Source organism: Gobio gobio, assembly GCF_949357685.1.
Source record: "Gobio gobio genome assembly, chromosome: 3".
Taxonomy (NCBI): Eukaryota; Metazoa; Chordata; class Actinopteri; order Cypriniformes; family Gobionidae; genus Gobio; species Gobio gobio.
This window is the reverse complement of record NC_137099.1, coordinates 15,782,190-15,806,539: the sequence shown is the minus strand read 5'-3', so window position 1 is coordinate 15,806,539 and position 24,350 is coordinate 15,782,190. Positions and strand designations below refer to the sequence as shown.

The following is a 24,350-nucleotide window of genomic DNA, read 5'->3' as shown; positions in this document are numbered from 1 at the left end:
CAGTACCACACCCCATATGACAAAAGCAAGGCTACAATTTCAAAATAAAAGTCACCAAATCCTGAGACCCAAATGTGAAATAAACTGAATAGTACCCTGCTGCGACATAAAATAAAAGTTTACTTTAGTAGTCACATACACATATAAAATAAGTAGATGTGCCATTAGTACAGGAAAATGTCTGATTCTGTTCTAGATTATATTTTTCATAATACAGATTTAATTATTTTTGTCAATTTTTGAAGAAGTGCTCCCATAAGAAAATGTGCTTTTTTTTAAAAAAAAAACTAAAGTCACATTTTGTGGGTCACAAATACTGAATAAAAACACTGCAATGGTCATTTATGCATCTCTTTTGATTATGTAAATTCCAAGACACTTATATTGCCTACCTTTCTTTAAAAAAAAAAAAAAACCTTCATCAGTCCTTTGATGTGGATGGAATTTATATTACACTTTGACTTAGCTTGAGTTTGAAGAGCTTTGCTTTCTACAATATGTCATGCTGTAAAACCTTTTGCAAAGACACTAACTGCAGGTTCGCTTGGAGGTCTATTGTGTATTGGTTATTATGGAAGCTTATTAAGGGACAATGTCTTAGCCAATTTACTTTAGTAGTCACATACACATATAAAATAAGTAGATGTGCCATTAGTACAGGAAAATGTCTGATTCTGGTCTCGATTATATTTTTCATAATACAGATTTAATTATTTTTGTCAATTTTTGAAGAAGTGCTCCCATAGAAAATGTGCTTTTAAAAAAAAAAAAAAAACTAAAGTCACATTTTGTTGGTCACAAATACTGAATAAAAACACTGCAATGGTCATTTATGCATCTCTTTTGATTATGTAAATTCCAAGACACTTATATTGCCTACCTTTCTTTAAAAAAAAAAAAAAAACCTTCATCAGTCCTTTGATGTGGATGGAATTTATATTACACTTTGACTTAGCTTGAGTTTGAAGAGCTTTGCTTTCTACAATATGTCATGCTGTAAAACCTTTTGCAAAGACACTAAATGCAGGTTCGCTTGGAGGTCTATTGTGTATTGGTTATTATGGAAGCTTATTAAGGGACAATGTCTTAGCCAATTAATTGGAATATCAGACAGTTGAGTGCGCGGTCTAGACAGGCTGTATCTGTGTGTCCTTGTGTAAGAGTGAAGCAGGCTGTAATATCCCCAAGGGCGGTGTAAATCCAAGGCCTTGCGACCACCTCACTGTTCTGCATTAAGGTCATCCACAATCACCTCCATGAGTCAGCAAATCACTGCCGTTATCATACAGATCTCACCCTAAAATCACCAAAGATCACGTCAACCATTAAATAAAACTCATGATCTATAGTCAATAGAGTTCACAATGCTGATCTAATTTACAGTGCTTATTTTGTGTTTTTAAATGCTTTTTTGCTCAACTTAAAAATTCTGATATTGGGCAAATAGGTGCAAAATATGTAAAAATGAAATGTATACTTGTCAAATGATAAAATGAAAATGAACTGCCCTCAGTACATAAACATTTGTTTATGATTCAAATTCAAATTTTAAAAACTTTATTATCTATCAACCAGTGATGCAAATTTGCGTTGGGTCAAAAAGGCTTACATACAATACAAATTACACACATCACAAAAACACAATTAATCAACAACAACAACAAAAAAGTAAAAAGAAAGTACCTTACAAATACGTAATAAATAAACAAAAACTAAAATACCAATAAAACTATTTGGTTTTATTTAAAATAAAAGAGTTCATGTAAGCTTTCTTTTTGGCCAAATGAGCTCTAAAGTGGCAACCAGAAGGCAGTAGCTGGAAAAATGGAGAGGGTGAGAGGGGTCAGTGTCCCTGGAAACTGCTTGATTTAAAACATTGTCTTTTTTTGCAACATTTAGAGTAATACATTATTTACAGTGTTGGGTAAGTTACTATATAACTAGCTAATTACATCTTCAACAGTGTAATTAGATTACTGTACTAATTATTATCTCTAAACAGTATTGAACTCATTAGTACCAATTATTTTCTAAAGCCCAATTAAACCTCGAGTTGAACAAAACAAGGATAGACATGAAACCGAAAATTCTTTCAAATAAATCAATATAAAATTGCATAAATTATTCTTGAAATAACCATGTTTTTAAAGGGAGAAGGTTACATTAAAAACATACATTTATCATTAGACATTAAATTTTGGTGTTAAATCCACTGTTGTTTAATATAGAATTGTTCTAGTGCCTAATGTTAAAACAGTTCATAGGACAAATTAAAATAAAATGTCAGATTTACATCGTTTGCTGAGGCCCCCTAGTGGACCTCTTCCACTTTGTTGAAGAACCAATGATGTGAATTAATTGTTTGTTTGTTTGTTTGTTTTTACCTTAAAAATGTACCATAGTATACGTAACATTAAATCAAATGAATAGCCTAATATATAAAGATAGTAATTCTATTAGATTCTTTCATTTACATACATTAGTGTAAAGTCTGTTACACTTTAGTGCAGCTAATGAACTCGTAGCCTATAATAGAATTGTTATTTTTAATATCCGAACATCAGTAAAAATCCATTGTTCTGTTTCCAAACAAATATTTAAATAAATAACAATCTGTCAAATACTAAAATACAAATCTGTAACGTTACCTATCTGGAAGTTTCAGTAGGCTACTGAGATTATGAACTTGTTTGCTGGGTAAATGTAGTGGAGTATGTGTGTGAGAAACGTAATATTTTATGTATAGCAGAGGCTCTAGGCTTCACAAATATTGTAAATGCTGACAATCAGATAGAGAGCGAGACTGTTGGGTTGCGTTCTGGTTGTAAGATGATCCCTCCTCCTCCAGAGCTGACGGTGTAAGCGAGTACTCGAGACAGGAAGGACTGCTGAGCACTGAATGCTAACAAGGGGGAGAGAGAAAGAGAGAGAGAGAGAGAGAGAGAGAGAGAGAGAGAGAGAGAGCGAGAGAGAGAGAGAGAGAGAGAGAGAGAGAGAGTACATGTCCACGGCGAGCGGAAAGGTGGGGGGTTCAACAGCGAGATATGGAGAAATACAATTAACCTGCAATGTGCCAACGCCAAATTCACGCCGATCATAACCATCCTCACCACCGATCATCATCCTCATCATCACCACCACCAACAGCGCGACCGTCCTCGTCTTTTTTCTCCTAAGTGAAATGTATCGGGACTGCACGGGATCTTTTTTCTGACAATGGAGATTGAGAATATCGTGGCCAACACCGTCCTGCTGAAGGCGAGGGAAGGTAAGAGACGGGCAATGGCGCAATCAATTATAGCTAATGAATCCCGTATTAACTTTATCATGGTCGAGGCTGAATCTCCAGCGTCTTATTGAATCTAACTACATTCGCCACATCTGTATACAGTCTTGAATGAGTGCTCTCTCTTAAATAGCATCTCATTTAGTATGCTAGTACGCACTTCCTATGCTCGGTCTCCTCTGTCAGACCCCTAATGGAGGTTACTATGTATTTTTCCCTGGATTCATAACGCAGAGACCGCAGTGTACACCCACCCCTGTCTCTTCACCTGAGAGGGAGGTTGAACTGCAGTTGTAGGCCGCAAGTTTGCCCCTCTATCTGCGCACAAAACGAGTACACTGTGACATGAGTGAGGTCGGCTTGCTCCTAGCTGGACCTGGTCTTATCGGTGATAAATTGGGTATTATTGGACGTCTCGATTCTGATTGGTCAAGCGCATCATCAGCGGTGAAATGTGTGTTTAAAAAAAAAAAAAAAAAAAATCACTGGCAAACTGAGTGGCTGCGACCAAAATCGCATACTCGGTTGAGTACGTACTTATTTTGAGCAAGTAATTACTTTTGCAAACGCTAAAAAAGTATGTCCCTGAATAAAATCTGGACGTAACGTTAGCCTACTATATTCGCCATATTGTCATCCAGCGTCAGTTGTCACTTCACTAGCCGGGTTTCCATTACAGCAAAAACACAAAACTTTTGCCATATTTTCGAAATGCCGATATAAATTATTGCGAAATGACGCCGTTTTCATGAACCAATGTTATGCGACTAAAACTTAAATCTTCTCTCGCGATAAGTCATTCCAAAAATCATGGCAACGGATGTAGGTTTACATCCCAGTCACCGTACTAGCCATTATTTTTAATCTAAGGAGACGTAGGTGTGTTATCCAAGCAATAATCGCGAGGAAAGATCCTCATACTTGGGAGTGGTCACGAATGAGGTGTTTCTTGTTCTTATCTGCTTCGAGGTCTTGATAAATTGTGAACATTTTGTGAAAATTGTGAAAATGTCTTTGTTGTTTAGAATCTAGTATTCCCGTAATTCTTTTGTCGCTGAGTTTAATGAAGAACTCTGTCTCGTCTTCTGTCCAAACATTCCGCCCCATCTACGCCAGGTGACCTGTAAATACAAGGGGGAAAAAACCTGTTTCCATTGCATTTTTGGCGAAATATTATTTTTTTCGAATTGCCTGAAAAATTCACCTCATGCGAGCGTAAAACTTTTTTGCGAAATTGAGTTTTTGTGAAATTGAAGTGTTTCCATTGGGCACATTTTCAATTCGCAATTTCAGTTTGCGTAATTTTAAGGGTAATGGAAACGCAGCCATTCACAAATCCTCCTTGTAGCCTCTCACCAAAAATAGTACGTAATTGGGGTACATTTTGCCTACTCTTTTATGAGTAGGTCTACTGTGAATTCAGACATACGTTTTTCTGTCGCCTACTACAAAGTAGGGAATAGGGGTGTAACGATACACTCGTGTCACAATTCGATATAAATCGGGATACTGAACTCATGAACTCACGATACGATATGTATCCTGATATTTTAAGGGTATAATATATATATATTTTTTTACTTTTTTATTATTATAAAAATATTATTATTATTATTATTAGTGTATTATTATCAGTGAGGACCCACAAATATTCCCCCATTGCCATCCAAAGACTTGGATTTGAATTAGACCACTCGATTAGTTCTTTTACAATGCCTTTATGACATTTTTTTTCCGATCTATTAAGTTTGAGAGGAATTGAATTTAAATGGAGGGACAGAAATCCCTCAGGTTTCATAAAGAATATCTTCATTTGTTCTTTGAAGTTAAACGAAAAACGACATGATGGTGAGTAGCAACTAGGGATGGAACGATTACCGGTTTCACAATAAACCACGATAAAATGTACTGACGGTTAATAATATCGTTAAAAAATTGTTATCATTAAAACCGCTCATGATTATCACGATTTTGAAAACGCGCGGTAAATCCTGTCCAGTCAGCGTCAATCTGGTACAGGCGGTTGTTTTTTGAATGAGAAGAAATGACAGAAGGCAGTGACAACACTCGGGGGATTGTTCAGCCTTCTAAAAGGACCAAATCTGAGGTGTGGTCATATTTTGGCTTTTACAAAAGTCCTGAGGGAAACGTAATCGAAGATGGTCACCCTGTCTGCGGAACATGCCAGAATAAAGTCGCTGTAATAGGGGGAAACACTTCACATCTGCGAACGCAAGGCAAGTGGACTTTGACTTCAATACCAAAACTACGTCTGGTATTACTACCACTCACACTAGCCTCTTTGGAGGTTGAATTTATTATAGTCTTCTCAAAAGCCATCTGTTATAATCGCGTTGCGTATTATAACCAACCACGTGTTTCTAATAATCAGAGGCGTTCAGATGAGCGTGCGCCGCTCACTCACTGAAATCTGCACTCAAAGCAGAGATGAACGTGCGATGTACGCAGGAGATTCATGCATCATACAGTTGTTGACTGTTTTTGTTCTATTTCAGCAGCGAAAATAGTTTCTAACAAACACAGCAGAACCACAGTGCATCTGATATGACTGGCATAAAGTTGGCTTTACGTTCGAGATTCACAAATTTAGGGACCATCTCTAAAGTTACATACAAGATTGGTATACACGTTTCTAACTTCTATAGCATTTGAAGAAAATGATTTACGGTCATAAAACCAGCTGTAAAGTGTTCATCTAGGACTAGTGGTCAGGTATTTTTTATATTTAACAAAATAAACTCAAATCATATGAAAATATGGATATGCATTATTTCACTAGGATACCGTTTGGGCTCATGCACAAAATATGCTAGATTTAAATGTGTCATAGCTGATAGAACACTGTAAATATATTCTCAAGCAATATTCTCATCAGAGATAATATTAGAGATTATATTTACACTATTGACGACGGCCATTATAAGGAAGGAAATGCCACAGAATAGAATCTAGCTTAAAAAAGTGCATAGAGCTGCTTTATTTATTTGTTGTTTGTTGATTTTCAAATATAAAATGTGTTCAAATGTTTTAAGTGTGTGCATATGTTCTTTTTGAACACTTTCATCTCATTTGAAGAAAACCGTGATAATATTGATAACCGTGATAATTTGGTTCACTATAATCGTGACGTGAAATTTCCATACCGTTTCATCCCTAGTAGCTACATGATGACAGAATTTACATTTGTGGTACATTTGTAAATTTGTGTTTGGGTGAATTATACCTTATAAATAGGCCTACTACAGCAAGCTGAGTCTTGGATAAAACAACTCTATATCGTGAATCGTCACATTTTTATATTGCGATATATCGTTACACCCTTAGTAGGGAAGTATGCGATTTCGCGCTACTTTCATGTCTCACGTATCACTCTGCGTACTCGCTCTTTGCGTCAACATAAGTTTGCGAATCAAAACGTTTATTACGAATGGTAACTGTAATAAATGACTTCGGAGGAGAGTATTAATTTTAAAGTTGGTATGAAATTAATCTTTACCCTATTCATTTTTTTAAATGCATGATATATAGATCTTATTGTGAACAATTAATCTGTGCATTTTATAATTAAATAAACATTTTAATCAAAATGTCATAACTGTCTTCCTGGCGATGAATGCAGGACATTCACTTCGTCCACTTAAAGTCGCCATGAAATGGAAGTTGCTATAGTCTTTTCTTCCCTATTTTGACTTAGTGAGTGAAACGGCTTCTTGAACAAGAAAGAAATGTAGGATGGGACTTGATTTTGTCTTTAAGGAATTGATTGGATGGTTGTGATTAGGCCTGTCCTGTCTGTGTGTGTGTGTGTGTGTGTGTGTCCTGTCTGTGTGGCTGCGTCTCGTCAGCTAATGGAGGGACATTCTGACACACACACACACACACGACGCACAGACAGACTCGCGTCGGTCTCCTGCTCACATCGAGTTCTCTTTTGCTCATGAGCAAACAATAACAACAACAAGAATTTTGAGTATTCTCATATTAGGAGTCTTAAAGTTGTGAGGAAATAGAGTGACGAAGTTATGACGTCACTTTGTAGGCCAAAACGCGGGAGTTAGCATTTTAGCACTTCCGGTTCCCTCGCCCTAAAGTCTATGGGTTTTTTGAATGGGTTTTTGCTAAATCGCCTGAAATAAGATCTGTGGTTAACAAAGCCTCTAAATATTTTCACGTTTTGATCTATGACATAAAACACATTAGTTAAAACCTGCTTGTGATTTTTTTTTAAACTTTATTGTGTCTTAAAAACGGTGGTTGCTAACAAGTTGCTAAAAGGGACTACATCCTTCGGCGGGGACTTTAGACGTCATCGTGACAAACAGGAAATCTCTCACAAGCCCGCGTTTCAGCATCACTTATGAAGAACTTATGTGACGTGAATAAATCGCGCTATTCGCGCGAAGTTGGAAGCTTGAACATTTGAGTTTACTCGCTTCATTCGCGTGGGACATTCACTGCACAACAGACGTGATTTTGCCAGCGGCTCGTCTCGTTGAGAAATGTCTGACATGGGCTGTGTTTACATGTCTTTTTTTGTTAAAATCTACTGTTAATTTGTGACAAAACGTAGTTTTAAGACTTTTTCAGGCGATAATGTAGTTGTTTAAAGCTCAAATCTGTGGTTTATTTATAAGAAGAGTGCCTATTTGAACATTTTATCTGGCGTTTTCGGAGTTGCGAGCTCCAGTGAATCAGCAGCGCGCCGTGCTTGTTTACCCGGCGAAAGCAACCTTTCCTCGGCCAGTCCTTCTGATGTCTCTGTGGTGTCTCGAGCTATAATTCGTCTTGTGTAGATGTAACGGGCGATCTTTGGTCTCATGGATCTATAATTTGTTCTCTGGCAAACCGTTTAGGCTGAGGGCAAAGTGAAGTTTCATTACTTTTTTATTTTTCTATAACTGTACGTTACAGTTGTAACGTTAGCCTACTAGCACTGACTTTGAATGTTTGACTGAATTGTTTGCTTTATTTCATGTATAGCTTATTATACCTTTTACTTATACTTTTGTATTATTGATCATACATAAACTTGCATTTAACAAAAAGAGACTGGGTTGTGTGTCATGTAATTTAATGTTATCACAGTGATAATCATATTGTCTGAATTTTTTTTTACAAAAGATAAAAAATCTCAGAGAGGCACGCATAAACAAAATTAGTTTCTGACATTTTTGGAAAAGACGAATGGGCAATATTTCTCATGAAAAGTAAATGAAAGTGGATAAGTGTTCATACACAGCGCAGATCATAATGAGCGAGCGTGTTTTTTAAATAAAGTTTGAGGAAGCTTGATGACGACGTTGGTCCGCGACCATGGTGTGCTGTAGTCCGTTTATAGCCTACCGTTAGCATTTTATATCTGACGGCTTTATTTAGGCTTCAAACTGTATACATTTTGGATTAACTTGTAAAGATGATCTTTATAGACAAAACGTGTAAGGATCATAACTCTTTGTTGAACACAGATCTTATTTTTTGCGATATTTTTTGGAAAATGCATGGCTTTTCGATCGAGGGAACCCATGCGCCGCTAACTTCCGGGTTGTCCTACAAAGTGACGTCATAACTTCGGCACTCTATAAGATGCGTGGGACAGCGCGTCAGATCCGCGTCATGTTCGGCTGTGGCTGTTCTTAAAGTGACAGGAGCACTGATTATGCCTCTCATTAATGTTCATCAAAGAACAACGGGAACAGAGAAAATTGTAGCTTTAATGATGATTAATCTATATTTCACTTATTATTTATGCAGTCAAGCAAGGTGTTTGATAACTATTACATTTCTGTATATGTCTTACAGGGAAGGCACAGGTAAATATAACATTTATTATAATGGGGTTATGTAAATATTTTTTTAAGTTGACTTAAATTAAATGTTTTTTTTTTAAAGCTTAATAAATGTTGAAATTGGTAGCTTTCAGTTATACTGTAATGTAATTTAATATTTCATAGAGACATAAGTGATACTGGCCTTCATTCATAAAAACATGACAATACAACACATATTTAAAATTTGCTATCACTAAATTGTTTCTACATTAATTTGGAGAGTAACTGAAATTATTACAATATCAAAACATTAAAAATGTATTACTCGTAATTAATTACAGAAAAAAATGTGATTAAGGAGTTAATTTTTTTTTTATTGATTCCCAGCACTACCTAAAACACAATCATCTGTTGCAGTTTTCCCAGCTGTTTATTCAAGTGCATTTATTTGTTAACAGACTGAGAGTCCATTGCTTTTTTTGTTTTGGTTGTTTTGTTCATTTATTGTGGATATTTAAAATGCTTTCCGTTTTCAGTGTTAAATAGTCTTTAGAAATAAAAGTTGATTGTACTTTGTGTATTTGCATTATTATGCCATTATCATTATTTTAGATGAAAATGGTCTCAGAACGACAATATTATCGTTTATCGCATTCGCAATAATTTCTTGGCCAATTTATCGTCCAGCAAAATTTGTTATCGTGACAGGCCTAGTTGTGATGTCATGTGAGTGACAGGTTGTCCCTTCCTCATGCCAGTAAACACAATCATCAGAGAAGAGAAGAGAAGTTGCTGCAAGAGGGAGGGGAAGTTGTTTTGATCAAAGATTACATGGGCACATCAATAATAATAATAATAAAAAAGATGTGCATGAATAAATAATTTATAATAAATACTACAGTATTCTAGCCTGACAAGCCAGACCCACATCAAGATGTTGGGTCTGGGATCTCACCATTGGCAGGGCTCAATCCGAGAGGCGGGATAAACGGTTGTCTTTCAAATTCCCTCTGCACGCAATAGGATAGCGCTACAACCAACCAGAGCAACGAAGAAGGTGAAGCGTAGCTAGATGATAGATTAAACTTTCGCCGTATCCGGTCGGAAAAACTCTGAACACATCTTCCTTTCTTAAGAATGACTTCAGTGCCGTTCTTTGTTCTTTTCTCAAAGAAAAGCTTAACTCCCAAGTCTTCCAAAGCCGATTCGAAAGACCGCTGTTCGCCAGCTTCTTTGTTTACAAGTAGCACGCAGAACCGCCGCAACTCTGCCGTCATTATGTTAAGCCCGCCCACCAACTCTATACACGATGTGATTGGCCTGACCAGAGTTTGTTTTTTCCAGCTCGCAAGCCAAAGGAGAGTTGCTAGACGACCCTGACTGCAAATTAGATTTGCTGCCGCTAGGGTGCGTCTAGATTTCTAGGCTAACAGTATTGCATAAGAAAATAAGAATCGCCATTTTGATTTCATGGTGACTTTAAACACCTGCAAGCTCATGTTCATCTGCCTCTGCTTTTGAGTGCAATGCCCACTTCTCAAAATCCAGTCAACAACTAATGCATAGAGCTAAGTCCGTGCCCTACATTTTTTTCTTTTGCAAGAACTGTTACACTCAAATGTACGTCACAGTATGGAAGAAAAGATCTCTTGTTATTTCCAATTCAGCGCAACTTTATATGGTGTGCATAAAACGTGGCTTAGGTGCCCCCAAGAAAACAAAGTCAGTTGGAACTTGAAAGACACAAAAATTTGGGTAGAAATTAAAATAGAAAGCACTGAGAACATGTTTGCTAATTATGACTTTAAATAAGTAACTAATAAAATATATCTTAATATTGTTGCCTTTGACCTGCTGTTGCGACAATTGTTTTCGGTGTTGTAATGGACAATTTTTCTTAGTGAAAGCTTGTCAATTAAACCATATCGTGACTTCTGTATTGCGACTTACATCCAAATGTAACCTTATCAAAAAAGAAAAAATGTGGGGACTTGGTTCTATGCATTGCTTGTTGATTGGATGTTGAGATTAAAAAAAAATATATATGAAACATAAAACTAGGGCTGGAACGACACATCGATGTAAACTCTGTACTCGGTTACTAAAGGCTCCGATATACTTCAAGCAAAATCAAAGAACAAACTGATGTGATGTAATTTCGAACAAAACCAGCCCAAAACCGAAAAGTTTGCTTCAGCTGGTAAACACATTTGCACTACCATTAATTACATAATAGGTAGGTGTGCACCAAAGTCTTTTCCAGTTCATTTCTCCTCACAAGTTCGTTGTGATCAGACGTGACCCGCGAGTGAAAACATGAACACACTGGAGGAGCTGCTTTATAGTAGAAAATTAAGTTGTATTTCTGATGAAGTGAGACACTGATGCTATTTTTCATGTTTAATACGGTAAAGCTGCAAGCATGATTTAAGCAATCTATTGTATAAAGTGCTATTTATTAGGGGTGGTTAATCTGTCTGATTTCCCGATTCGATTACGATTATTGAAGTCCCGATTCGATTACAGTCGATTTTCGATTATTAACGATTCTCGATTAGCGATTATTGATTTTCCATTTCACAACAGTAAACGAAAATACACTACAAAGTGATTGCAGTATAAAAAAAAAGTCAGCTACTGAATTACTTAACTCTTTTATTGAGTAACAACAACTCAAAGCACTTGTCGTGTAGTGTCGTGTAGTTACACAGAAATGAATACATCACATTGTGTTGTGACTCATCAAGTTGAACTAAACTATAACAAATAAATGAAAGGCTTATTTCCTTTAGGAAGTAGATCAGAACCAACATACTGTAGAAATTGGACAATTTTCTTCTAGAAAGACAACGTGTTCAGGTGGAAGTTTTTTCTCCACCTAAACACCTTGTCTTTCTAGAAGAAAATTGTCCAATTTAATCATTAAGAAGACAAAATTTACATTTTTGAACAACTTACTGTAGCTTCAGCTTATATACTGTACTGTAGAACACAGTGACAAAATGTCAAGAGTGATGGATGCGGTGCGCGCGTGAGGGGGGCGGGAGCGCGTGGACCGCTCGAGCTCCTCTCGTTCGTTTCCTGACGTGAGAAAGACAAAAGGGGAAAAAACTACAGAAGAAAAACGGGTTCGTGTCGGAGGAGTGTCGAGGCCCGTTCGGTTCCGTGAGCGGGAGCCGCGGGTCGGTGCAGCGGAGCGGCGGTGTGTTTCTAGCATCAGTCCGGCTATGTGTGTGTGTGTGTGTGTGATCCGCTCATCGCGTCCTCAGGATCGCCTTTATTCCCGCGAATGTGCGCATCGATGTGTGTTGTGCTCGCTCATAAATCTGCGGATTGAAGGCGTTTATTCGGTGTTTGTGCGCGAATCTGAGCCGTGCTAACGCGCTAATGCTAATGTGCCTGAGCTCCAGAGGAGGCGAGGCGGGAGGATTTCTAGAGTGTTCCCTCAGAATCATCTCAGCATTAACGACAGATTTACATTCGTCTAATGAACACACACACGGTGGTAGTGTCAGGTTTAGATAAATAAAAAAATCGATTTTTGAAAATTTAATGATCGATTCATGCTCGTCCATAACATACTCGCGATTAATCGATAATCGATTTTTTTCACCACCCCTACTATTTATACACCGATCAGGCATAACATTATGTATTCCTAATATTGTGTTGGTCCTCTTTTGCTGCCAAAACAGCCTTGACCTGTCGAAGCATGGACTCCACTAGACCCCTGAAGGTGTGCTGTGGTATCTGGAACCAAGATTTTAGCAGCAGATCCTTGAAGTCCTGTTAGTTTGAGGTGGGGCCTCCATGGATCGGACTTGTTTGTTCAGCACATCCCACAGATGCTCGAATGGATTGAGATCTGGGGAATTTGGAGGCCAAGTCAACCCCTCAAAGTTGTTGCTGTGCTCCTCAGAACAGGGCACTTTGTGGCAGGGCGCATTATCCTGCTGTAAGAGGCCACAGCCACCAGGGAATACCGTTTCCATGAAAGGGTGTACATGGTCTGCAACAATGCTTAGGTACGTGGTACGTGTCAAAGTATGATCCACATGGATGGCAGGACCCAAGGTTTCCCTGCAGAACATTGCCCATAGCATCACTGCCTCCGCCGGCTTGCCTTCTTCCCATAGTGTATCCTGGTGCCATGTTTTACCCAGCCCCGGCCATCCACGTGATGTAAAAGAAAACGGTTCATCAGACCAGGCCACCTTCTTCCATTGCTCTGTGGTCCAGTTCTGACGTTCACGTACCCACTGTTGGCACTTTCAGCAGTAGACAGGGGTCAGCATGGGCACCCTGACCGGTCTGCGGCTATGCAGCTCCTTACGCAACAAACTGTGATGCACTGTGTATTCTAACACCTTTCTATCAGAACCAGCATTAACTTCTTGAGCAATTTGAGCTACAGTAGCTTGTCTGTTTGATCGGACCACACGGGCCAGTCTTCGCTCCCCACAAGCATTAATGATCTTCGGCCGCCCATGACCCTGTTGCCGGTTCACCACTGTTCCTTCCTTGGAGCATTTTTTTTTTAGAGACTGACCACTGCAGACCGGGAACACTCCACAAGAGCTGCAGTTTTGGAGATGATCTGACCCAGTCGTCTAGCCATCACAATTTGACCCTCGCTCAAATCCTTACGCTTGACCATTTTTCCTGCTTCTAACACATCTACTTTGAGGACAAAATGTTCACTTGCTGCCTAATATATCCTACCCACTAACAAGTGCCGTGATGAAGAGATAATCAGTCTTATTCACTTCACCTGTCATAATGTTATGCCTGATCGGTGTATATATAATGGCATGTTTCCGCTGCATGGTACAGTTTGGTACGGCTCACTTTTTGGCACTTTTCCACTGCATGGTGCGGTTTGGTATGGCTCGGTACGGTTCGCTTAAATAGACAAACTCACACACACTTTGAGCCTAGTTTACATTTTTTATTTTCAATATTGAAAGCAAAAAATATAAACGAGGCTCAAAGTGTGTGTGTGTACCCCCTCCGTATTTATATATTGATAAATATATTGAAAATAAAAAATATAAATGAGGCTCAAACATCCATTTAGCATGCGTGTTTATTTGAGTACTTCTGTCAGTGAAACAACATACTACAGCTTGTAAAATATTTAAATAAATATCAGTAAATTATGGTAATATAAGAAAGTTAAATATTAGTTATAAAATATTTGTTTTATATTTCCCCACAGAGGTGCGTGCCACTTAGCGCTGAAAGGGATGTGAGACACGAGCAGGAAAGAGAGCATCGCTTTTTGAATATCTTTGTTTTCTCCTAATGTTCCAAAATTAGATTAGAGTATGGATTGTAGTAAAAGGTGTGAAGAGCGAATTTATCTTCCGCAGGGTCAAGAACTTTAGGCTTTGTTTGGTAATGTGCTGCGAGAGAAAGCGAAACTAAAAATCTCCGGCGTGTAAGAAATGCGCTACAGCCTACACATAAACTTGCCGTACCTTAAGTCTAATAACAAGCACAAACTGTGTTAAATAGAATTTGAAGTCAAATGTATCTGTCCTACACCGTTTTTTTCTTTACCACAGTAAATGATGGGAATATAGCCTGACGTCGTCATACTCAATTCTAGTCAGAATATGAGTCTGATACTGCTCCGTTGGGCTGTGATTATGGGGCATGTTTCAACCGAACCAGGAAAGACCTCAATTGGATAGACCTACAACCAATCAGAGCAACGGAGCGACTCATAACGTTAGTTGTCAAATGTCAACAGAACTCAACTGCACTGTGTTGCCATGTCCGCGGGTTGAAGCGACCCCAATTATGTGATATACAGACCCAGGAATGCAATTTTTAGCCGCCAGCCCTGCCAAAATAACACATATTTTACCCCCCAAAGGCCTTTTTCCCCGGAGAACCCCCCTGGAAAGCTATTGGGCTTGTTTTTGGCTAGTTTTGAGGAACGTTAGCAATTGGGCGGGTTTTGTTGTAAAAACTTGGCAACCCTGTACCTGCACGCACGCTGGAATAAGTAGCCTAACGTTAGAAGAAAAAGATGAGTGTAAACGATCTTTGCTGGTGTTGTAAAAAAAGAATTTAAGGATACACAGAGTACTTACCAACACGATCATCATTTCTGAGAGAAATAGTAAAGGTGAATGCATATACGAACAAGTTCTCCGTTTAAAACAAACTCAACCCAAGCGCCTTTGATGACGTGGATGATTACGTTACTGTTTATCATCTGTCCATCATCGTCTAAAGCCCGCCCTGACAATTTCATTGGTCCGAACAGTTTCTGTTCGGGCATAATTACTTCTCTATGGATCAAGTCCAGACCGAACTGCCCGAGTAAAAATGTTGTGGGCGGGGCTAAGTTCGGCTTGCATCCAGGCTAATGGGAATATCCTAATTAAAAGCAAACAAAATGAAGAAACGTTTATAATCCCCTGCCCTGTGAGGGACGAAAAATAAATAAGAGATTCCATGTCCAGTAGAATAAAATGGAGTATAATGGAGAATAAAACAATAAAAGCCTATTGTTAAATTCGTGGAAAATCGAGTGACCAGATCGCAAAACGCACAACTTAAATTTGGCTCACCTCACAAAGCCTACCCTGTTCGGCATGAATCCATATGTTGTGTTTCCATGGCTGCGATGTAACATTTAATCGCAAACCTATTATTTATTTTGTAAATAAAGCTTGGTGCTTCACTCGTGTCATAATATTCACGTAAAACAGCATTCACATACAAAAAAAGTGTTTTGGCTGACTGGTGCTACTCAGCCACCGCAGTGGCGCGGTTGTCACGTTTACCGGCACTGCCCTAATCGTCAGTTACAGGTCTACGAGACATGGATGAATCGTTCAAAGCAAGATCTATAACGTGCATTTAGAAAACAAATATTTTAGATAATCTACTCAATTTGACAAGCCTTGAAATACTAAATACTAATACAAATTAGTGGTTCCCAACAAGGGAATTCAGCAAACTTCTAAGGGGGCTTCAAGATTAAAAATATACTTGCTTTCTTATCCACTTAAAATGCTAAAAGACTTTAAAATCAACGTATAAACATCAAATGTATCGTTTTAATGTGTCCCAAGAATAACTGTTGTTGTTATTTCTGCAGAACATACTGTACAGTTCTGGAATCACAATGTTAATTGCAATTAATTATTGTAATCATTCGACACTCCTAGTTTCTGTTAATAAAAGCATGGAAAACAAACAGTATTGTCATCATTACAGCAGAAGTACCTAAGAAACTATCTTAGCCTACACGAGAAAGGGGCTTTATATGGTCTTGGATAATTGTGGTCTTTGAGTTAAAAAGATTGTGAACCACCGTTTCTTTAAAAGGCCTTTTTTGGTCACATTTGCGTCAGTAGCTTTCTCTTTTCTTTGAGTGTGTTAGTTGATTAGATGTTCTTCACTACTTGTTTTGTTAGTGCAAGTAACAGGTCGTGCACAGTTTTCTTAGATAGGGCTCAGTGTTTTTTTGTCCGAGATAAGGCTAATCTTTAGGTAACTGCATTTCTGAGGTCATCTAAGCTTATTACATTAATAAAGCTCACAAATGGAAAGGTTTCGTGAATTGATTTAGGTATTTAGCATTTGCTGGGATTGTTTTGAATTTAGATAACTGGATATGTATAGGTGCATTTTAGGTTTAGAATTGATATGAATGTACAGAGGAAAGGGTAGGTTGGGTGTATCTGGCAATGTTTTCTCTTAAGATTTTCCACTGTTTTTAAACACCTCATTGCTGTAATCTCACAATTAATATCAGCACATAAATGCTGAATGCATACTGATTTGTTTTTTATTAAAAGCACAATGCTGTTTAAAATAGTTTTAGATGGAGTACAACAGGACATGCCAACTTTCCGAAAATATGTCGTGTCAACTTCCCAAATACATTTTGAGGAATGCTGAAACAGCATACACTTTTAAGGTGTGTGTTTGTGATGAATAATGAGGAAATAGTTGGACTTTCCATACTTAAATTTGGCCATAAATTTGTCTGTAGGCAAATTGATTCAGAGTGAAAGAGTTTTTTTCTTTAGCCAGTCATCTTGCTCTTCTTCCTGTTTATCTTGTTGTGCCTTTATGTAAATACAGAACTTATGCTTGTCTTGCTTTACATTAACTGTTCCAAAAAAATTGTCTTACATAGACAGACCAGTTGTTAAACAGATGTTTATTATTGTCTCTTTCTTGGTCTCACTTCAGCATTTACTGATATCTGTCCTTGTAGATTTTAGAGTAGATTGAACAGATGTGTATCATCTGTGAGGGTTTGACCGGTCAAACAGCTCAGTGGTTTTGTGTGAGTGTGTGTGCGCATGTTATTGCATTAGTATCGAGTGAGTGATATGTCAATGTATAATCAAATGCAAGAATAAACATGTTGGACTATGTGCATCTGTGCTTTGTGAATTAACATGTTAGATTTTAAAGGGTTAGTTCTCCCAAAAATGAAAATTCTGTCATTAATTACTCACCCTCATGAGTAAACATCTTCGGAACAGAAATGAAGATATTTCGTGGAGGCACACACGGAAGACAAGAACAAGTTGGATAAAGGTGTTATTTTGATTTTTTTTTGCGCACAAAAACTATTGTCGTCGCATCGTAAAATTATTGTAGAGCCACTGTGGTGAGATGGACTTTGTAACGACGTTTTAAGTGCCTTTTATGGGTCTTGGGAGTGTAAATGTACTGAATGCCAATGGAGGCCCATCTGAAGCCTTTCTCAGCCATCAGCTTTCAACTAAAATATCTTCATTTGTGTTCCGAAGATGAACGGAGGTCTTACGGGTGTCGAACGACATGAGGGTGAGTAATTAATGACATAATTTTCATTTTTGGGTGAACTAACCCTTTAATAATAATTTTTTTAATGAATAGTTACTTAATTTAAATATATTATGATTTTAATAATCACAATGCATTAACCACTAAAATTTTTTTAATAAAAAAAAAAGGAAAAAAATAAATTTTGATGAAACAAACTTTTTCTGGTCCGACGTCCTGCATGAGGACCAGCGACTTTTTGGTTACCCACATTCTTAAAAATATCTGTTTTTGTGTTCAACTGAACAAAGAATATCGTACAGGGTTAAAACAACTTAAGGGTGAGTCAGGGTTACTTGATTACACGACAACGATGTACTAAAAAAGAAACGTTTTTCCTTTGCTTTTTTCACGTACAGAAGACAGACAACATTGTCAAAAAAAATGATCCCTTCTCACACGGATCCGTGAAAACGATTAAAAACGCTGTATTGTGCTGCCAGGCCAGTGGTTGTTGATGTCACTTTGTAAAGAAACATTACACACCTATAGACTGAACACATAATGCACATGAACATGACCTCACCATTTTCTAAAATGTGCATTTTTGTAACAATAACGGTATCGTTTTCAAAAACCTGCCTTTTGAAACCCGATTTCAAAAGCTTGCATTTTCAGGCTGGCAAAACGCTGTTGTCATGTAAATGAACGGCCAAAGCGCATATAAAGTTTTCTGTTTTTAGTTGAAAACGGTGTAGTGTAATGTAAACGACCCCTAAATGATGACCGAATTTTCATTTTTGGGGGAACTATCCCTTTAACGCTACCTTTTAAAAAAACATGGCACTCATAGCGTGAGACACATTGAAAACCAGCGAGGCGAGATGGGATACAACGGCCAAAGAGATCTGTAAGGTTGGACAGACTTGTCAGACTTGATTGCAAAATGCATTGCTGTGGATTTCATATGGAAATTAAACAAACAATAAGACCCAGAATAATCACCCTAAATGTTTTTGACCCCCAAGGGTAATTTCAGAGGCCAGCAGTTCTCTCTTTCTCTGTGTGTGTGTGTGTGTGTGTGTGTGTGTTTACTTGTAAGTCAGTCTGTAATGTGGCTGGAATTTGCAGTAACTACAATTACAGTAAATCCTGGAGGATAAACTCTTCTCATTCCGCAGTTTGAGGAAAACTGTTTTCCCGGGTACGAGGAATGCTGTCTCTACATCTTGGCCTCAAGACGGCAAGCTTTTGATTACGCTCTTGTACGCTCCTTGAGTGTTTTGCATTAAACAATTATATGAAATCAAGGTATGATTACTTCATATTAGTTTACAGGTTCAAAGTTTGACAGCGGTCATGATCTCTCAAAGGCAATGTGCATTCGGGAATAATAGCATTGATTAGCAGATGTATGGAAGAATATTTATTTGAAAAAATGAAAAGAGATTGGAGACTGGAAAAGGGATTTCTGGAAAACAGTTGTTATTGTTGTTTGACTGTCTGTAGTCTATTAAAATGCCTCATCTGTTATGTATATATCATCCATATGTTTTTTTTTCCCTAAAGACTCTTGTGTTACTTGTGTTTCTGGCCTTTGTGACAATGTTGTGACAGGTTATTACTAGGGCTTATTAATAAAATTGGTAAAATGTTTGGTAATAAATATATATATATATATATATTACTGCTGTCAAAATTATCATGTTAACGCAATGAATACATTTTTTCAGTTTAACTCGTGCAGGGCTCCAGAGTGCGACTAAATGGTCGCATTTTGCGACTAAAATTTGAGAGTGTGCGACTGAATTTTCCATCCAGTCGCACATGTGCGACCAGTAAATTTGCCTGCTGTCGGTACTGGAGAAATTAAGAAAATACACTTACTAATTATAATTGATAGACGTTATGTCTGGCAAATTCTATCTTTGCCAACCGTTTCTATATGAGATAATATTAGACCATTTGTCCGTGATGCATTTTTGCCATTCGCAATCCAGAAGAGAGAGAAAGCGAGAGGGATCTCTCACGTGGAGCTACAGCGAACACAACACCACAGTCAGCTTAAAGTCCCAGTGAACCGGAAGTTGCAACTGACTTTATTTCAGTGCTGTGACGTATTTCCAGGTGAAACGGAATATTGAATAGAGGGCAGGGTTTTACTTCAGCGCTCCTCCTCTCCATCTCGCGCTCATAGCAGACTAACGGTTGGAGGGGAGCGGTTAAGGATATTCAAACCCAAGCCGGCGCATAGTCGTCATCGGAAAGGGAACGCCATTCAAGACCGGAAGTTACTTTTCAAATTTTGATTAAAGATTACCGCGGCAAACAATTTTTTTCTGTGTATTAACTTGCACGGATTAGTTGTTCACCCTAAGACCTGTAATGTGGGCTAACAAATTAAATAAGATCGATTTTGATTTCATGAGGACTTTAATGAGGGACGATGGCCAAGAACTAAACAAAAGTTTAGTCTGCTTAAACTTTAGGTATGTGCTGTGATATTAATCTAATTTTATTTTCGATTTTGGCTTCCAAGAATTATAAAAAGATGGTATGAGGTAAAACTATTCCTGTAGCCGTGTTCGTCGAGCTCATCCTTCCCTTCTCAGCTGCGCTGTCATTTCTCCTTAAACCTAAACTAAACGTCAGATTCAGTGATTGTTGTAAACTGCAGTCTCTACTGTTGCTAAACTGCGGGATGTGTTTGATAATAAAGAGCTATTAAATGCACAATAATCCGCGCAAGAGATGCTGTTTCCAACTTCAAGGCGGCTTATGCGTGTGTGCTGCGAAATGGACCGACTTGCACTTAATATTTTAGGCTTCGTGTGCGCGTCTAAACCATCAAATAAACAACAAATAGCCGGTGTCAAAATGACCGGATTGGAGAGTAGTTATTTTAACAGTTTATATCTTAAATGGGCGTAAATAGTTTGGAGAAATAGGAGAATATGATATTATTAGTTCTACATTGACTGATTGCTGACGATTGAGCCATTAATTCGAATCGAACAAAAGGCAAAAAGAAAATATTCACATCTCTTGAATTAATAACTTTAGCTTTTATAAGCATTAATCTATCAATTTATACAGTGAAAACTATGCAGTGTTATTTTACATTTCATTACTTTATTAGATTTCTTTGTAGGTTTGTTCTTTAATATTAATGTTAGCAGACCTTCCGAATGCCTGCACACTGGTCCATTTACACATAGATGTTTTATATTTTTGTTCAAACTTTGCGGTTTCTTTTGCTATATATATTTTACTTTTAAGATTATAAAGCCATGTTAATTATGTTCTTAATTATGTTTTTTTTATTTTTATAAAACAAATAAAATAAAGTATAATAAAAAGAACCGGTAAGAATACTGTTAAAGTACCGGATCGATAAGCAGTATCGGTAAGAGTAGTAATACCATTAAAACCTTAACGATACCGATCCCAATTAGTAATACAGTGGAAATTAGTAGATTTGGTTAGCATGTTGATTTACGGTGTGCGCCCCTAAAATTTCTGGTTGTACCCCTAAAATTTTCAGTTGGGGGCCACTGTGCTCCTAGTGAAAAAAGTTAGTCTGGAGCCCTGTCGTGGCATCCATTTTGTCTATCATCCTTTGGCGAGCGTTCATGTTCGGCAGCGGCAGATCTTAAAGTGACAGCAGCCACTAATGCTGTCTGTCATTAATGTTAATCAAAGAACAAAGGTAAAAGACAATATTGTAGCTTTAATAAGGATTAATCTATATTTAATTTATTATGTATGCAGTTAAGACTGTAAAGTGTTTGATAACATTGTTTTCTGTATATTGAATATATATGAAAGTCACGGGTAAAAATGACATTTATTATAATATATTTATGTGAAGATTGTTTTAAGTTCACTTAATTTAAAAGTTGTTATTTTAAAAGCATAATAATTGTTGAAATTGTGAAGCTTTCAGTTATACTGTAATGTTGAATGTCCATCATTAATGTTTAAAAAACAGTCAATTAAACATCAGTAGCAGTATTAGTATCAGTGATACTGCCTTCATTCATTAAAAGATGCCATTAAACAAGTTATTAATATACTGTCTTTAAGTTTGTCTTTACATTAATTTGGAAAGTAACTGAAATTACAGTTACAGTAACAATACAAAAACATATTTTTTTAAAAATGCAGATTTTTAATCGTAATTAATTACAGAAAAAAATGTGCGATTAATTAGTACATTTTTTTAATCAATTGACAGCACTAATATATAAAGTGGATTTTATTCACACTCATGTGGAATAAGTGTGCCAAAAAAGATGTGTTTGTGTGTTTTAACCATGGATAGAGAATGACAAATAATAGTGAATTGCCAAATGGTATTGTAATTTGCATTGAGTTTATCGTTATTGTTTCTCTCTTTATCTCTCATAGGAGGAGGAGGGAAACGGAATGGGCGGAGCAAGAAATGGAAGGAGATGCTCAAACTGCCACATATCAGTCTGTGTGAGGAACTTAGACGTACTATTGGTAAGATAGATGAATGAAAGAGAGCATTCAGAAATGAGCTTTTCAGATTAAAGGGTTAGTTCACCCAAAAATGAAAATTCTGTCATTAATTACTTACCCTCATGTCGTTCGACACCCGTAAGACCTACGTTCGTCTTCGGAACACAAATGAAGATATTTTAGTTGAAATCTGATGGCTCTGAAAGGCCTCCATTGGCACAATGGCACGGTTCACTCTCAAGACCCTTAAAAGGTACTAAAGATGTCGTTACAAAGTCCATCTCACTACAGTGGTTCTACAATAACTTTATGAATCGGCGAGAATAGTTTTTGTGCGCAAAAAAACCCTAAATAACGACTTATATAGTGATGACGATTTCAAAACACGGCCATATGAAGCTTCGAAGCGTTATGAATCAGTGAGTCGAATCATGATTCGGATCGCGTGTCAAACCGCCAAACTGCTGAAATTTGGCGATCCAAACTGCTGAATCGACTCGCTGATTCATAACGCTTTGAAGCTTCATGATGCCGTATTTTGAAATCGTCATCACTATATAAGTTGTTATTTAGGGTTTTTTTGCGCACAAAAACTATTCTCGCCGATTCATAAAGTTATTGTAGAACCACTGTAGTGAGATGGACTTTGTAACGACGTCTTTAGAACCTTTTAAGGGTCTTGAGAGTGAACCGTGCATTGTGCCAATGGAGGCCTTTCAGAGCCATCAGATTTCAACTAAAATATCTTCATTTGTGTTCCGAAGACGAACGGAGGTCTTACGGGTGTCGAACGACATGAGGGTAAGTAATTAATGACAGAATTTTCATTTTTGGGTGAACTAACCCTTTAAGCCAGGATTAATAATTCAAGGTAGAGTGTGTAAATGTTAGCGACATCTAGTGGTGAGGTTGTGAATTGCAATCCCCACTGCTCACCCCTTCCTTTCAAAGCACATAGAGAAGCAATGGTGGCCGACACAGGACAGTAGAGTGTAGGGTTGCCACCCATCCCGTGAAATACGGAATCGTCCCGTATTCAATCATGAATCAAATGAATACGGGACACGATTTATCCCGTATTTACATAGGTCCACATATAGTTCAATAAACACATAAGGATTTTGCAGTGTGGAGAATACTAAAAGCAGCATTCATTTTCACAATAAGTAGTATGGGAGCTCATTTGCACGTGATTGCGTTTTAGCGGCTTTGTCTCGAGAACATACGCTGTAAACTTGCGTGGTTTTTTTAAAACATGTCGAGCTCGCGTCCACTGTTTGAACGCAAGAGGATCTCTAGATATAGGGCTGAATAGAAAAAAGGTATCAATGAGTCTGTCCAGTAACTCACGATGAACCTCAGGCGAACTGCACATTTTGCAGAGAAGCATTTCAGGTCCTCAGACAGCGGTGATAGACACATCCGTGATTCTAGAGGTTATAGGCCTATTGTTTTTTTTATGGATAATATATTAATATAATATTCCATAGGCTACATTATAAGAGCTTGGCAGACAGAATTATTAAAATGTTTTAGACATTAGACAGGTTAATTAATAGATTATAGCCTAATAAATCATTCATTTATAATTTAGCTAGGCTATATTAATCATACATAATAAATAATCCTGTCATACAAAGTTTGACATTTAAAAATTAAAGCAATGTAGATAATTACATAATAATATAGTCATAAATTAAGTAAAATAATTAAACATTTAAAAAATTTGAATTTCAGAATTGTCAAAAACGTGATTACTGGTTTAAAATGACTGCTTAAAGGGACAGTTCAGCCAAAAATGAAAATTCTGTCATGATTTACTCCCCCTCAAGTTGCTCCTAACCTGTATACATTTCTTTGTTATGTTGAACACATAGGAAGATACATTCCTACTATGGAAGTCAATGGTGCCCATTGACAAAGAAACTCATACAGGTTTGGAACATCATGAGGGTAGGGGGTCTGGGTGTCGTGAATAGGTGTCCCTTATTTTACCGCACTGAAGG

The 24,350-nt window shown here is 37.4% G+C and overlaps 1 protein-coding gene across 3 annotated transcripts in view; it reads left to right on the top strand.

Annotated features, from left to right (window-relative positions):
* The first annotated feature begins 2,846 nt into the window (after positions 1-2,846).
* grk4 (G protein-coupled receptor kinase 4) overlaps positions 2,847-24,350 on the top strand; it is a 60,330-nt gene continuing 38,826 nt past the window's right edge. For 2 of the 3 annotated variants that reach the window (XM_079812482.1, XM_079812481.1), the window contains exons 1-2: positions 2,847-3,268; positions 22,270-22,365. In XM_079812482.1, coding sequence (XP_079668608.1) covers positions 3,217-3,268; positions 22,270-22,365 — 148 coding nt within the window. In that variant the 5' untranslated portion in view covers positions 2,847-3,216. The remainder of the gene's footprint in view (positions 3,269-22,269; positions 22,366-24,350) is intronic. The other variant, XM_079812483.1, reaches the window with a different exon arrangement.